Source organism: Lipophrys pholis (assembly GCF_963383615.2).
Source record: "Lipophrys pholis genome assembly, chromosome: 12".
Classification (NCBI taxonomy): Eukaryota; Metazoa; Chordata; class Actinopteri; order Blenniiformes; family Blenniidae; genus Lipophrys; species Lipophrys pholis.
Genome location: NC_137641.1, coordinates 26,734,150 through 26,751,860, shown reverse-complemented (window position 1 = coordinate 26,751,860; position 17,711 = coordinate 26,734,150). Strand labels below are relative to the sequence as shown.

General features: G+C 42.9%; 1 protein-coding gene across 1 annotated transcript; it reads left to right on the top strand.

Moving 5' to 3' along the window:
* The first annotated feature begins 678 nt into the window (after positions 1-678).
* On the top strand, positions 679-14,552 carry enc1 (ectodermal-neural cortex 1). The gene is made up of 3 exons (XM_080476684.1): positions 679-1,073; positions 6,195-8,012; positions 12,731-14,552. Exon 2 carries the CDS (start codon positions 6,201-6,203, stop codon positions 7,974-7,976), a length of 1,776 nt encoding a protein of 591 aa, XP_080332810.1. The 5' UTR covers positions 679-1,073; positions 6,195-6,200; the 3' UTR covers positions 7,977-8,012; positions 12,731-14,552.
* Positions 14,553-17,711: the final 3,159 nt, after the last annotated feature.

Here is a 17,711-nt window from a genome sequence, read left to right as displayed (position 1 = left end):
TTATTAATTTAGACAGAGAGTGGGTGAGCTCCCTAATGATTTAAGTAACTTATCAATGAATAAGTGAGTGACCGAGTAAAGTGAATGTCTTTGAATAACAATCTGTCATTGAGCTTACATTACACAAAAAGAGCATTAAATGGGGTTTAAATGACATTTTAAAGTGCAGTATAAAGGTTTGAGTGAAGAAAGAAATAATTTAAAACGTTTTAAAAGTAATTCCTGGTGCGGCTCATATCTTTTACTGACAATTTGAACGCAGGTTCAGGTCCACAGTTATTATTTTTATTCTTATTACTATTTGTTATTGTTCATATATTGCATATTATGTTTTTTCTTTTCTATTGTGGAAGAAGCAGCTGTCTAAATTTGTTGTCCATGTATAATCACAATAAAAAACTTCTATTCTATTCTATCTTATAAATTGCGATAGTCAGTTTTGAAATTCTAACAGTACCAATGTTTTTTATAAGGGGGCGTGATGACTCCTGCCATGAAAGACCAACTCCTCTCCTCCAACATCCTCATGCATGCTTCTCTTTGTTTCTCCTCCTCCCTCCCCCTTTCTGCCTGTAAACACACCCATCGATCTGTGTGTGTGTGTGTGTGAGAGAGAGAGAGAGAGAGAGAGAGAGAGAGAGAGAGAGAGAGAGAGAGAGAGAGAGAGAGAGAGAGAGAGAGAGAGAGAGAGAGAGAGAGAGAGAGAGAGGTGGGAGCGCAGCGCAGGCGGAGGACCATCACACAGGAGCGGAGCGCCATCGCAGGAGGAGCGTCTCCAAAAACGCATCAATCTCGTGTGTTCAACTAGACTCCAGCCTCTCTGAAATCTTTCGGGGAATCGTGCGGACATTCCGGTGCTTGTGGAGCCCCAAAAAAACAAAACAACCAACAACCAAACAAACACAAGAACGGCCTCGTCCTGACCGAGTATCCAGCAGCATTTCTGTCGGACATAACCGCGGAGTTTTATCTTCCCCCTCTGAGCGCAAACGGCTTGCATCGTGGCTCTTTCAGAAGTGGCATGTTCGAGGGAAACTGCGGGCGCAATTGAACTCCTACTTTCACCCAAAGAGGTAAAAAAAAAAAAACCCACATTTAAAAATAATAATAATAATAATCTGCTTTACATTTGCCATCAGTTGTTTATATATTGAAGCGACGGATGCGTCCCCTTCAGATGTGATGGAAAAGTCCAGGCGGTAGCAGAGAAAGCGCAACAGCGAGCCAAGAAAACTGTTGACATTCACTGAAAATGAAGGGAATACATAATCCACATGTTTATATATCCCCCTCATATCTTATCAGTTATTGTTGTTTCTTTTTAGACCACAGCCTCGTGCTGGCGCGTGCGAGCTCAGGATGTTTTATGTTCTTCTTTTTTTTTTTTTTTGAAGCGACATCAGGTGCGACACGCGCTCCTCTTGCTGCCATAATGTGATCTTTTTAAATTTTTTGTCACCCTCAGTGTGCCACAGTTTGTTTGTGGACAGCTCGTTTCACTCTATAAATTTGATTCCGTTGGAGATCAAGGCACGCGGATCGATATTCTGCCATCTCTTTGTTTTGCATCTTGTTAAATTCCCTCCTCCTCCACGCTCCAGATGTAACGCAGTAGTGTCCATATAGGATCCGGTGTTTACTTTTGAAGTGTCTCCCTGCCATCCCTCTTCTCCCTGAGTCCATGGCTGACTGTGAACACCTGGCAATGATTTTAAGCAGACTTGCAGCCCAGCCAGGCCTCAGATCGAGTCCAGAAGCTGGCTGCATGTGCATGCCTCTCCTCTTTTTTTTCCTTTTTTTTTTTTTTACTGGGTGCTGGGTGAGTGTGGCATGTAGTGCTGTGTGCGTTCTGGTTGTGTGCCTGCGGATCTGGTTTGTGCGAGGGGATGAGAGGATAACAACTTTCACAGCCATCCAGCAACCACACTCTGGCACTGCGTCTTTCCCTTTTCTTCTTCTTCTTCTCAGTCCACACGGGTGAGATTGGAGGCTGCAGGGGAAGGAATCAGAATAAATTGTTGATGATTCTCATCTTAAACATGGCAACAACAACAACAACAAAAAAAAATCTCCCTTCATGGCTGAAAACGCATCAGTTTCTTCTCATTCTGAGTTCGTAGCTGTTAAAGTTTTCATGGCCAAACTTAACTTCCCAATCACTTTTCCTTGAACTTGTACACTTAAGACATTTATCATCATACAATAAAGTGAAGTATATTTTCTGAGCGTTTACTGGACTAGATCAAAGTGAAGCTGATGTCTAATCCGTCACATAATTATCAAATCAATCAACTATGCTTTTAAGAATCTTTATTCACAAAGTCGAAGTTCAAGTCAAAGATGAGTGAATGCATACTTATTGGATACAAATCTCCACAGAAGCACACTGGCAACAATGGATAACTTTAATTACAGTGATACTTGCAGCGATTTCTCATCTGCTGCATTCTTGGTCGGTGATCCAGACTTTATCCTGTAATGAGCAAATGGTTTAAGTATCTGGTTTGTCTGCTCCTCTCTTTGTTTCCCTCTGCCTTTAGTCCCTGTGTGCATGTGCAGCTCGGCAGACCTCATTCATTTGTTTAGAAAAAATAAATAACGCAAATTACACAGAAGACTTCTTGTACGCGGCAAGATGCCGTTTAAAGAGACGGCAGCGCGGAGATTAAAGCGCAACTGTTAAAACGGCAGTATTCGTGATCGTCCTCTGTCGTGCACGGAGGAAAGTTAAGGTCACATTTGAAGTGATTACAAAAGATTAAATGGTTGAGTAGGTGAGTGAGTGCTGGCTTTGAAATTCTTCATCCAAGTTGCCATTCGTCAGAAATGTTGGCATTTCTGAGAGCGAGGCCGTGTCATGCCCTGCCATTATAAAGATGAGAAATGGGGCATGACATGGTCATTACAGATAGAAAATTATTACTCTAGAAGTTAAGACAACTTACGCTGGCAGTGCAGATTGTCTGAGTGAAAGGAGCGTGACAGTGAGACTTACCTTTCCTTATGCCTTTGGTTTAAGTGTCGCTTGCCAAAGCACATTTGTTTTTATTGTTATTCTGTTCTCGTTTCGTGTTCCTATGAGTTCCCACGGGACTTACTGGAGTGTTCGTCAGCTGTCAGCCTCTGACGCGAACTACTGAAGGTTATTGCTAATTATTGGCATATGCAACAAACCTCTTCAGTTTAGTGCCAGACTTGATAGAAGCACTTATTCAAATCAAGCCACTTACAACTTCCAATTAGAAAATCTGAGCGTGTGTGTGTGTGTGTGTGTGTGTGTGTGTGTGTGTGTGTGTGTGTGTGTGTGTGTGTGTGTGTGTGTGTTTGAGCGTGTGTGCATGTGCGTGTGTGTAGGAGGTGGCATGTGCAGGTGAGAGACGAGGCAAGGGTATTCTCATTATAGCTGAGCCAGAGGCCAGTGGATGACGAGTTGCCAGTTTCGTCGCTGCTGGAATGCAATAAATCCTGTTGAGCCAAGGTTGCTGCTGGCTTGGTGCTTCTTTAAGTTGTGATAAATCATATCCCTTCTCTTGTTATTCTAATGTGATGACTCATGTATTTGAAAAGGGATCATTTTCTTACATTTTAAAGAGACAGTTCAGGCTTTGTGCGTTTGCTTTTATGTGACATGAGTTTACTTGAAGTACTGCTGCAACATCCTTATTATGCGTCCCTTTGTTTCAAAGGTAGAAAGCAAAATAACACAAGTTATTGTTGCAGTAGCGGTGCTAATTGAAGGTGGCGTCGGTCTTTCAGGCATGTTTGAAATGTAATCATGAATTTAATTCGCTGGTGACCAACACAGCACTATATTGGAATGGTTTAGGAAAAGTCAGGTGATTATCAAGAGTCATTATCCAGTGGGCATTATGAACACCTGTCCAAAAGTAAAGAATAAAATAAAATTCTGAGCAGTTTATTCAATCTCCCTGGCGGTGTGAAGGTACAGGTATGAGTGACACAACAGACAAGAAATCCCCAGTGGACTTACATTTGTACCTGCAGGGTTTCCAGCTCCATTGCCTATTCATGAGACTGCATTCTGAGGGTTTGGGAGCAGCTGATGCAACATAAGGAAAATGGAAACTGTCCTCTCTCCTCTCTGCAGCTCAGATAGAGACGAATCATTCCTGACACCCGGGGAACTTCTGAACTCGGTCGGTCTTGAAGTGAATATCTGTCTTTTGAATAGCAAACACACACACACAACTCTGGGTTTGTGAAACACTTTCTCACCGGTGGCCTAACCTCCTTCGTTGACTATGCATTATATTATCAGAGATGCTTTTAATGTTTAAAAAAAAAAAAAAAAAAAGGAGCGTATGAGAGACATTTTAGTTTTTTTCACCTTGACTCAGTGCCCCGCCGCTCCACAGTTTCTTTCAGCACGTCGCTGGGTCCACGGCGTCCTGAGCGTACATAAATTGAGGGCAGAAGAAGAGGTCACGCTGCTGGTTTGTTTGGGAAAAAAAAAAGATTTTATAGATGTTTTTTTGAACTCATTTTACCCACCAAACTTTGGAATCATCGGAATTTATGGAAACTGGCAGGTCACCGTGGCGCAGCTGTTTTGCTGTCAGTAAGGAAGCAACAAACAAGCTCATGCCTTCATGTCTGTGTTGGTACCTGCTGCAGGTTGTTTTATACAGGAAAAAATGTTTCATGAATAAGAGATGATGATTGTGGTTAGGGCTGCACAGGTGGATTTGTGATGATCTTGTCGAGTATCAGACGACATGATTTGAAATACAAACACTGAAGTAGTTGATACTAAAGTTTTTTGACTTTGAGATTTGTTCTTCCCAATAACAGTGCTCTTTTTCTTGCCCCCTATTTTGATTTTTGACATGTACAGCACGAATGTAGTTTATTGCAGTTAAGTTACTTCTTTGCAATACAAATATGTCAATACAGCTATAAGAATATATTTTCAATATATTGTGCTGCCATAGTTGTGTTTTGGGGAAAAGACCCTTGTGTTTGCATGTTCTGCCTGAGCATGGCTGTGTTTTCTGCCAGTACTCACGTTCCCCAATCCAAAGTCTTACCTACTCTCTCGAACACTTCCATATGATTTTGACAAAATATTATCACACTTTTATGACTTCGATTTAGCAGCTTAAGAGTAGTTTCTGCGGCAACGAAAAATATCATAGGATAAGTTATGAAGATAGCATCAACGCAATTTAATGATTTTTAATTTCAAAGAATTCTAATACATTTGGGAAATGACACAATTTAACAAATCTTTATTTGATACTAAACAATGACGGGGTTTTTGGATGAGTATGTTGATACCAGACTTCCATTGAAATACTTGCAGGGAGTTACAGCTCTGGAGAAGGTTACGTACTTTAAAAAAAAGAAAAAAAGAAAAAAGGTCTGCTCAAACAATCAGTCAGCTGTGAATTCACAAGGTCAGAAAGGAACTTCATGCCTCTGTAAATAGACTGCAGGAGGCTCTTGACATGTCTAGAAATTGGGTGGAATGAAAGTGACTTCTGAGCGAGGACAAAGTGAAGACATTGAGGATGGAAGCTGTGATTTGCTGCGAGGGGAGTGGAGTAAATTCTGTGCATTTCTCAGCGGCTTTAAAGAGCCCCGCTGTCTCTTTCACTCCTCTTTCCCAAGGAGTTCTGCAAAGTGACATTTGCTTGTAAATCACGGTATCTGTGAAAAAAAAAAGGGGGGGGGGGGGGGGGGGATTAGTAGTGCTCCGAGCTGAAACTGTAAGAGCCCTCTGACAATTGTTATGACTTGACCTTCATAAATCCCAAATGTGTGCTGTTTTTTTTTTGTTTTGTTTTTTCTAAACATTTGATCTCCTTATCAATACCTATGTCTTGGGGAGAAATACAATTCTTTCTTCTGAATAGACGCATTATTAATGTCATGAGTTATTACTACCTCATGAACATCACAACACTTTCATATTCAGTAATTACAGCTTGGGGTTTTGGATTTGATAGGCATTCGCCTGATTCACAGTCATTACGTGCTGCTTCCACCTTCAACTTGGATCTAACTTTAGAACTCAATAAATGTCTTTGAAGGGCAAACAAGAAAATCATCATGCTATGTTTGCTAACTGATGGGATTACGTTATGGAAATGGCTCATCAGTGCTTCTCCCTGCACAGTATTGGCTTTGAATATAAGTCGTGTTAAAATGTGTTATTTTCTTCTCCTTTACAGGATTCAATGAAAATGTCCGTGTGCGTCCATGAGAACCGGAAGTCACGAGCCAGCACTGGCTCGATGAACATCTACCTTTTTCACAAGTCTTCCTATGCTGACAGCGTCCTCATGCACCTGAACTCGCTGCGGCAGCAGAGGCTTTTCACAGATGTCCTCCTTCACGCCGGTAGCCGCTCTTTCCCCTGCCATCGCGCTGTCCTGGCTGCCTGTAGCCGCTACTTCGAGGCCATGTTCAGTGGGGGGTTGAGGGAGAGCCAGGCCAGCGAGGTCGATTTCCGTGACTCCATCCACCCAGAGGTCTTAGAGCTCCTTCTGGATTATGCCTACTCATCACGTGTTGTCATCAATGAGGAGAATGCCGAGTCTCTACTGGAGGCTGGGGACATGCTAGAGTTTCAGGACATTCGGGATGCTTGCGCCGAATTCCTGGAGAGAAACCTTCACCCGTCCAACTGTCTCGGTATGCTGCTTCTGTCTGACGCCCATCAGTGTACCAAGCTGTCCGAGCTCTCCTGGGGAATGTGCCTCAGCAACTTCCCTGCTATCTGCAAGACAGAAGACTTCCTCCAACTGCCCAAAGATATGGTGGTGCAACTTTTATCGCATGAGGAGCTAGAAACAGAAGATGAAAGACTGGTTTATGATGCTGCCCTTAATTGGATCAACTACGACCTGGAAAGGAGGCACTGTCATCTCCCAGAGCTCTTGAGAACGGTCCGCCTCGCCTTGCTGCCTGCCATCTTTTTAATGGAAAACGTCTCAACGGAAGAGCTCATCAATGACCAGGCCAAGAGCAAAGAGCTGGTGGATGAAGCCATCCGCTGTAAGCTGAAGATCCTGCAGAACGATGGAGTCGTAAACAGCCCTTGTGCTCGACCAAGAAAAACCAGCCATGCCCTCTTTCTTCTGGGTGGGCAGACTTTCATGTGTGACAAGTTGTACCTGGTTGACCAGAAGGCCAAAGAGATCATCCCAAAAGCTGACATCCCCAGCCCAAGGAAGGAGTTCAGTGCCTGCGCCATTGGCTGTAAGGTGTACATCACAGGTGGGCGGGGCTCAGAGAACGGCGTGTCCAAAGATGTATGGGTCTATGACACTGTCCACGAGGAATGGTCAAAGGCTGCACCCATGCTCATCGCCAGGTTCGGCCACGGATCTGCAGAGCTTAAGCACTGTCTCTATGTTGTAGGAGGTCACACCGCCGCAACCGGTTGCCTCCCGGCTTCTCCGTCAGTGTCGCTCAAACAGGTGGAGCAGTTTGACCCAGTGGCAAACAAGTGGACCATGGTCGCTCCTCTCCGAGAGGGCGTGAGCAACGCAGCGGTGGTCAGCGTCAAGCTCAAGCTGTTTGCCTTCGGAGGAACCAGCGTCACCCACGACAAGCTTCCCAAGGTGCAGTGCTACGACCCGCAGGAGAACCGATGGACTGTGCCCGCTTCCTGCCCGCAGCCGTGGCGCTACACGGCCGCCGCCGTGTTGGGGAACCAGATCTTCGTCATGGGCGGGGATACGGAATTCTCAGCGTGCTCTGCGTACAAGTTCAGCAGCGAGAATTACCAGTGGACTAAAGTGGGCGACGTGACGGCCAAGCGCATGAGCTGCCAGGCGGTGGCGTCGGGAAACAAACTGTACGTGGTGGGTGGGTACTTTGGCACGCAGCGGTGTAAAACGCTGGACTGCTACGACCCCACGCTGGATGCGTGGAACAGCATCACTACTGTGCCATACTCGCTCATTCCCACGGCTTTCGTCAGCACCTGGAAACATCTGCCTGCCTGAGCCCCGAATCCTGTCTACCTGTGCGCTCTCCATCAGGTGAGTTAAAGCTCTTGTGTTGCTAATTTTCCATGCCTTGAGGAGTTCTGTGGCATAGGTGAGAACAGTTGTGAGAAATCTATTCTGGCACCACGGGGTCGAGCATGACACTCGACGAAATGCCTCAAGTGAATAAAAACCACGAAAAACATAATACGTACAAAGAAAATAACTTTTTGCTCGAGGAAAACATGACACACCTGAGTCCCCGACCCGGCCATCAGCATGTAAGCACCGAGTTTTGACAAGGGGAATATATAGCTCTGGTTTTACAGCATCGATTTTTATTGCTTTTTCTTCAAAACTCAACATCAAGAGTCTGACAGCATTACACGAGGCCAATGCTAAGCTGTTGCATATCCTCTTTGAAGGATTTTATATATTTTCTTTTCTTTGGAAAAATGGGGTCATTGAGGATATTCTAAAGAAATTTCACTTGGAATGATAAAGGAACTTTATAGTATCAAGCTAATAGAAAAACATGAATCACACTTAATTGTTTGCATTTTAAGCCTTCTAGCAACTTTTATTTTCTCACAATAAGCTATATTGATATATTAACTTATGCTGGAAAATATATTTGTTTTCTCAACAGAAATATTAGTATTTCAGAGCTCTGATAAAAAAATAAAAAAACAGTGTACTGGAAGTCTTTTTCACACTCCACCAACAGGTTTGGCAGTAATCCCTTAAATCTGGCAAAGAAACATACTGATATATTGCATTTCGAGATGAACAATAAGCTCATAGTAGAGAATAGTAGAGATGGATGATAGATTTAGAAAATCTGCAAAGAATGAAAGAGACACAAAAGAAAATCTTTGCAAATGTTAGCCATGAACAATAAACTTAAAAATGTTACTTAAAAAATACATAGAAAGCCAACAGATGATGCGTGAATATACTGTTTGTATTTGTAAACAGCTTATCCGGCAACTGTTGACATAGTTGTAGCTAGGATTGTTCAGAATTTGAAATTCAAAATTACATGGAATTGCATAAGCCAAAATATATCGTTGCACTTGTTATAAGTTTCACTTGGATGAATTCAATTTTCATAGGTTTTAGAGCAGGGGGCCAAAACGCCTGCAAGAGGCTCCAATCCGGCGCACTATGGTTGTTATTATGGCATTAGTTCACCTGTCTGCCCCTGAACTGAAACGTATTTGACGCCCCTGGTCTACTGGCTCATTTTAAGTGTTTATATCTTGAATTTCAATAGCAATTTTCACTTGGTCCATCAGCAAATTGCTTTTTTACTTGCAACTAGAATAAAGTTATTACTGAAAGAGCATTTTCACAGTGCAGGCTTCTCAGACTTTCAGACACAGAAGGTAGGTGGAGTTCGATCCAGAGGTGGGAGGGCTGGACCAGAGGGGGGAGATGATAGGGGCTCGTGTGCGTTAGTTAAGTGAGTTATGTTGCTGTGGGGATGGGCCGAAGGACAGAGAGGGTAATTGAAAGAGAATAGGATACTTTTATTGCTCCTGTGGGGGAAATCTCTCTAAGAGGGGAAAGGGGGTCTGCCAATTAGACAAGCCTCGCACCAGCAGGCTACAACACCCCGGCGAGGCTAATCCACTCTCAGTCGCCTTGCTTTGATGAGGTTATGGTCTTAGCGCTGGGTGTGAGGGAGGCGGCCCGCGACTCACGCGGTGTCGGAAACCATTCATCATCAGCTACAAGCGGAGGCAACTGCGAGAAGTGGCAGCAGGGGAAGCGAGGAGGGAAGAGTTGTAGTAGGGCAAGACGGCGTCAGCCCTTCCCCTCCAAGGGAATCCAGAGACATATCACCCTCTGTGGTAGTGGCCCGAGAATTTACTGTCAGGCTCGCGACAGTCTCCTCTGCTCCCGTCTGTGTCTTCTTGGCCTCATTCTAACTCTGCTCTGCAGCTCTGATGGTAAACAGGACAGACGTATGTAGAGCATGGGTAGTCAGCTGGGAAACCTGATCTGTCTGCGCATACAGGCTGCAGGGCCAAGATCACATCGCATCAGACAATTCCTGAAGCCTTCACCGAGGCCCTCACACGGAGCCACACAGGCAGTCCTTTCTCATTTTTTGGTGGGGGAAAACTGGCTCCTGAGGATTGCGAAGGAGCGAAGCAGAGCGACTCCCCAGCTGTCCAGCTCTGCACAGTCTCCCGTTTGATAATGCCAGGAAACCGCTCACAGAGGCTTCCACTCCTGCAATGCATTGATGTCCCTCCTCTTTACAGGATGAAATATTTTTTTATTATGCTCTTTCTTTCTGGTGACTCATCCCTGAAAAGGAGAGAGTAGACTGAAGGTTTGAACTATCTCTTAAGCGAGTGCAACACAGTGTTCGGTGAAGTGAATAATCCTGCCTCTAATTTAATACAGAATTTGTTTTTTGTGCGCCTGCCTGTCATGGCAACTGACAGTCTACTCACTGAACGCATTGAAAAGACAAAATGTGGAGGAATGGCAAAGAAGGCTGACTATTTAGGACTGAAAGGGAAAGGAAGTATGTTAGACCTCACAGAAGGAGCTCAAAGCTGGAGAGAGAAAAAGAAGCTCTGTCAGTTTTCCCAGAGGAACAATTCAGACTCGTCTGAGATTTCTCCTTTTTAGATTTAGTTTCTTGAAAAAGAAAAAGGTTTTCTTTTATGTGGTTGTATATGCAGGAGTCTTTCAGAGATTATCTTGATCAGAAACATCGTCAGTCACTTTTAAAGTTAAATTACCGGGAAAAATGTGATTGAAATCTAACTTTCAGATCAAAGACATAACAGTATACCCCCATGTCATGCAGCTAATCAGAAAGCATGACTAAATGCACTATCACGACAAATGAGTCAGCTCCTGGACACACTAGACTTAAGTAACCTGATCAGCTTCATGTGGTTTCCAGTTCCCATAACAGTGTTTAAATGGTTTTCCATGATGTCAGACGTGTGCACAACGTTAAAGGAATTGTTTGACATTATGGGAAGTTTGCCTGTTTGCTTACTGAACTATTAACTCAGCTTGTATACATATGGAATTACAGCCAGCAGCTAAACAGGGCTGCAGGGAAAATGTCTTTTTGTAGACCGACACTGTAGTTATTGTCAGTTATTATTCATTAGTCATTTGTTTTTAGATTGTTACAGAAAAGAAAGTCGGTGACAAAAGTTTGTGATTGTTATATTTTTAGTTTTAACACATTTAAAATATTGGCATTTTTAAGTCACTTATTAAGTGACAAGTAAAAAGTTGCATGATTTCAATATTAATACCACTAAGCATCTGACTGGTAACCGACATGCCTGACCCCACTTCCCAAATTCTCTACTCAAATTTAACATGGAGGGATACATCTAAAAGTTGGAAAAGTTTCAGTAAACAAATTTTGCAAGATTAAGGCTGCAAAGGTGGACTCTTGTTTGTTTTAGAGGCGTATTTTACTAAAGGTTTCATGTTAGAGAATACAACATGAAAACCCATTCGAGCCTGAAAAACCTGTTTCGTTTTGGTATGAAAGTGCCTAAAGTGCAAAAACACAAATCCATTTCTGACACTTGTGGCACTCGAAACTTAAATTCCACAAAGCGACAACCCAAATGGGTTTAGCATAAATGAACTGTGAAAATGTAAGTTTTATTTTGTTATTCCTTGGCTTTCTTCTAGATCAAACCTACACGTAATCTCAATCAATGAGTTTGACAGACTCAGATATTCTATTTTGCCTCCGTTGTAGCCGGGCTATCAAGCAAATTTCCCTTTTCTAACCACAGTGAATTTGAAATGATCTGCAATTAGAAAAGATAAGAATCAGAGGCAAATTTGGTTAAAGTCCTTGGTTTGATTGCAACAGGAAGTGCATCTGTTGTCAAATCTCGCCACATCTCCAGTGCAAACTGTAATGACATATCAGGACAACCATTGCAAACGGGAGCAGACAAATAAGACGCTGCTACATTCAGAATTACACCTCTGCAAATGCAACTTAAATGATGCTGATTTAGTACTTGAGGGATTTGAAGCAGGTTTACGTGAAATAATCATTGTAAACCTCCACTACAAGAAGCAACTGAATGAGAAAAGTCTGTTCATCAAGCTCATCAAGAAAGCTAATGATAACACACCCACATTAGAAGCTGAGAGGCTGCGTCCAGATGTGCTGCCAGGTACATATTATTCGAAAGTATTAAAAGTGGAAAGGTCAAAGTGAAACTCTTTAGTGTAGAATGTACTCAGATGTGAAAAATGGAGTCGGCAGAAGGGGGAGATAAGAAGCTGGATGGAGGCCAGATTGAACTGAGGAAACAGAGTTGGCAGATTTACCGAATTATATAGGAGACAGAATGGAGACATCATCAAGGCCTGTGTAGTGTAATACAATATACTAACTCTGCAATAAGCCACAGTGTTTACAGGCTGTTTTTAGACTCTGGATGTGAGGTGTCTGTTTATTTCTAAGTTGATTATTTAGGTTTCAGTTCATGTTAGATCATAGTGAGTGAATAAAATGTAATTTAGAAGGAGTATATCGAGTAGACTTTGGGTAATAGTTCACAGGTGTTGAATTTATTTCATATAAAATAAGAATCGGGAGGATCCAGGAGCTGTTTGTATGATCCTTAGTGTTTTTCGTTTTTTTTTTTACCTTTTTTTTGTGAGTCTCCTTCTGAATAATTTAGAGTCACCTTTAAACTGCTCTGCGTTGTTTGCTCATGCATCTCATTAACGATTCATTGTTTTCTCCTCCTCAGATTTCCCTGTTTTGCATCATCTACTGGTCTCCGCCACTGTGAAGAAGCACGCATCGCTCTTCCTATGAAAAAAAAAATTAAATAAAAAATGAGAGCGAGACTCTGAGCAGTGATGTACAGACGCCCGCGTTCATAGTTTGATGTTGCGCCGACGCAGAGTGACGGCGAGCACGGCTGGACGACGCTTCGCCGGAGTGACGTCATCTCTGGTTTCTGAGAAGGGAGGGGGGGGCAAAAAAAAATAACACTTCACGCAAACCGAAACCAAACAAAACTGCTGCTTGTTATACGAGGCACAAAACTCCGACCTTGTGTGGCATATCAGGCTCGTGCTTTCATGCTGCCGTAGGAGTCCCGCACACATATCACACAACCTGCATTTTGCCCATTTAGTCGCGACAGGCTTGTGAGGATCTGCATTGCTCTTTTTCTCTACGATTTAAAAAAAGAAAAAACAAGACAAAAAAAAATAAAAATACTGTATAGCATGATGGACGTTCTGTTGAAGATTGAGGGAGGGGGAACGCAATGATAGGAGTGCCGAAGAACAAAGGGGACTCAGTTTTACTGAAAATGTTTTGTTATATAAGAAAGGCACAATGAAGGAGCAACTCTCCCCCTTTTTGTCGTCGAATAAGCTCTTCTGTTTGTATCTTCTTTCGCTTATTTCAAACTTCTAACAGCTCAAGAAAAAAAAAAACTACTCGAGTGCAACTATTAATTTCAAAGTTCTGACAGATTTGCTGTCACTTCTAGTCTGGAGGTTATCGACGACCAGCACCAGCTGACGTTGAGGAGGACGGAGGGTGATCTCAGGATCGCGACCTTAAGCCGAACGCCGCTTTGCAGATACGCATTGACGCCCGTAACCACCCCGCCGCGCAGCCGAACAAAACACCCGCAACATAATGCTGTAAAAGACCAACTGTGCTAACTGTTATTGTGATAAAAAAAAAAATAAGCGGTGACCTGATAGCTGAGTCATCAGGATTTTCTAGAGCATGCCCACTCATAGTGAAGCAGTAAAACTGGCATGAACTCGGCCCTGTGGTCAACCGAGAACCCGTCACCTCAACGCAAACTGAGAACTCGTCAGCTTCTTCTTGAATTCTGCGGCAATGTAGTCTTAATTTATATGGCAAATGAATACTACTCTTGTTATGTTAATATGTTTAATCCTATTTATTTCCTCCTCTGCTTGCATTCATTTGTGAATGTATGTTTGGGTTGTGTCGTGCATGGCCAGGTGTTGTGTTTTTATTGGATCTCAGTGGGGCTGTGTTTTGCACAGTTCTCTCTCTCTCTCTCTCTGTTTTTATTTCTCCCAGGTGGAACTTCTTAAAAGACACAGAAGTACACCTCTCCCAGTGTTTTCAGTTATTTCAGAGTATCGATGGACGAGGCAGAATGGCTCACATTACTGACGACGTGAAGCAGCTATGAGTAAAGCCAAAAGACTGAAAATGGCATTTTTACTTCCGATATATCCTCTTTAAGCTCCAACCTGGGTCCAAACTTGCCTTAAATCGGCCCAAAGTGTAGAAATCAAACATGATAAAACAGACAGGACTGCTAGAATGGCGCAGTATGTGACCCATTAACTACCGGGGGACGTCACAGAGCAACCCTGACACGCTCGAGAATGCGACCGTCTCTGCAGCTGTCTCAAGGACAGCTGCAGAGACGGTCGCATGTGCTAACTTGGCTAACCCACAGTCTTCTCTAACATGAAGGTTAGAAGAGAGTTCAATCCAGTAAAGCTGTGCATTGTTAAGGGCAGACACCGCAGTGCTTTTCACCATAGTGTCATTGATACACATAGAAAAAAACAAAAAAAGAAGGAAAAAAACAAAAACAAATCGCAAGTTCCTGATGACCAAAAAAGCAGTGAATGTCTTGATCACTTGCATCTGAAGAAAAAAAAAAACATGGCAACTCGAATCAGTGTTTTTGTCTGTGTCCGTCTGAGTGAACATTGACATTCTACAATTGAATATTAATGGACTCATTGACTTTCAATGTAAGAGGTGATGTTTTGGTTTATATGTTTTTCCAGCACAATCTGGGGGGGGGGGGGGGCAGCCCCCGTAAATCCTGAGGCGAGCTCCTCAAGCCACCCAAAAGTTCCCTTTTATTGGCAGTTTGGACACTTCTGCAGGGACCATTGTGGCTCCATAATGTTGACCCCATCCAACCACTGAGCTTAAAGCTTCAGGCCCCACCAATCAGACAAGAACACCCCCCCACCCCCACCCCCACCCCCCACTCCAATACAAGACAAGCTTCCCCAGCAACAGCAAAGTAATGAATGCCCCCTTCAATTTGCACCTAATTGCTGAATGGCATTTCCACTATTTCTGCTCCTGCCCTGTTTTATCCGGAAATCCAGCTGGCTCATGTTTTGAGCTCAGCGTCTTGCTCTGCATAAACGATGTAAATTAGACAGAAAAAGAAAGAAAAAAAACAACAACAATAAAACAAAACACTGTCAGCTTGCATCAGTTTTTCTTTTTCCTCTCGTCATGTAAGAGTTTAATTTCTATTTTTTATGACATTATTTTGTACATGTGATTTTTTTCACAATGTGAAATTCATGGCTAATAAACATAAGAGTTTTTTCCTCTTGACTGTAAAGCGTTGCCTCTTTCTTTCTTTCTTTCTTTCTTTCTCCCTCCCGACAGTGTGGAGATAATTTGTGTGTCCACATGTATTGATGTCATGGTGCAGGTTTGGGAGGGAAAAACCAGCTTCGGGTGCAGGATGTATATGGTGCGTTCTCATTAGCGCATGTTTCGCATATTTAGGCAGCTTTGGAGTGAATACAGCAGCCAAAGTGTCCTGAGGTATTTAAGGCAGTATATCATGCGTACAGCTTTTGTTCTGTGGAGGAGGGACTGAAATCATCTTATCTATGCCGCTGGCTTCTGAGCTTCCTGCACAAGAACAGGCGAAACGCAGCCAGATACTTTCCCTTTCTCTGTCAAGTCACCTTGGCAACGGCAACCTTTATCTGCAAACTGTGGGGGCTGGAGGACAACATGAAATCTTAAAAAGCACCTCTCTCTCTCTCTCGCTCTCTCTCTATTTCCACTCCCCCACCCTCTTCTTTGGCCTACCTCCCCTCTCACTTCCTACCCCCCCCCCCCCCCCCCCCCCCATCTGGCTCGGTGAAATGCATTTGCAAATCGGCTCACCGGCAGTGGAGCTTTCCCGCCTGCGCCTCCCTGGTTTGAAACAAGCCTAACAACCCATTAGTGAGTGACTGTGCAGTTACACAGCCACTCGCTGCATTCCTGCAGCTCCGCCGGGTCCGGCTCTCTTCACTGTTTACATTCTTCGCCCCGACACGACTGCTGACCGGTGACATGTGGTTGAGAAACACCAGTTCCACTGGCTCTGCACCCTCACGCATTCACACACAAGATGCGCACGCACGCACACACACACACACACACACACACACACACACACACACACACACACACACACACACACACACACACACACACACACACACACACACACACACACACACACAGGCCAGGGGGAGCGGGAGATCCACAAAAATTCTTCACATGTTGGCATAAGCGCCTCAGTTATCGGAAGAAAGGTTTTAAAGTTAAATTCAAGCAAAAATGCTCATATTGACACACTCACAATGTCAATGTTAACATTCTGCAGGTTTTAATGTTTACTATGTCGACGGTTTTAGGCAGCGTTCCACCTTGTGGTGCAGCTCCCTGCACCAGATCCAGTTGAAAAAGAAGAAAAAAAAGGAAAAAGCATTAGCATTCTTTGGAATCACACATCACACACATCAAAAGATGTAAACAATATGAAGCTAGACAGCTGTTGTGACCTACATTCTGGAATTTGACGTCCACAATGAAGCCACATGCTCAGCAAAAAGCAAGACAATGGCTGATGAGTTGGGATTTGTACCAGCACAAACCACACTAACAGCTTATCAATTGTACGAAGGCATCACAACAGGACCAGGAATTACCGGAATGTTTTCGACAAACACTGTGTCTTCCCATCATCAGAACTGAGTTAAAAATCCCTCTGTGCTTTATACAGGACAAATACATATATCACTGTATACAACTGTCATCTTGCACAACTTGGAATATTTTTGGAAGCAATACATCAATAGTAGAGTTTTTTATTAATTTATTTTTTACTTATTTGGTGGATAAACCTTCTAATCTTACACTGCTGGGTTATCTTAGCCAAAGACTGGATTTACCCCAATAAACTGATTTGTTTTCAACCCCATATAACTGTATCCCTATTATGACTAGAATTGATTTATTGTGATTTTATGGCTTCAGATCAGAACACATTTTAGTTAACTGGCCACATACAGACCAATTTCATCCTGAGTGGGCTAGACTGGTAAAATAATGCCACAATTACCTTTTCTCTTTTGTGTTGCAGAATGTATGTGATGAAACTGTCTATATTTGTTCCCAAATAACATCACAGAAAATTACTACAATCTCAACATAAAGTCAATTTTAATTATATTTTCTGGTGCAAACTACAGTGAAATGTCCAAAAACCACAATCCTTTGACAATTTTACAATTTGCTCGGCCATATTGGAGTTTCTTGTGGGCTGGTTTTGACATCCCTGCTTTAGAGCTTTGAAAAACTCAAATTGTCTGTTTTCTATATCTGCAAATTCACTGTTTTGAAAATATTGGACCGCATGTCATGTCTTTTTAATGATATCATCTATCATCGATATTTTCCCATTTTACTCTTGGACTATGACAGCCGCTGTCGGTATCGTTCCTTTTCTTTTCCCAGAGGTAACCCAAATGGAGTTTCTTTCTAACCTTCAACATTTTTCACAAGAAGCACTTTTGGTTTAACTTTCTGTTGCATTTTTAAGAAAAATTAATATTTGTTTGTATAATTGCATGACTGCCTAACAACAAGAATGATTTCACCCTGAATGACAAAGCAATACTACA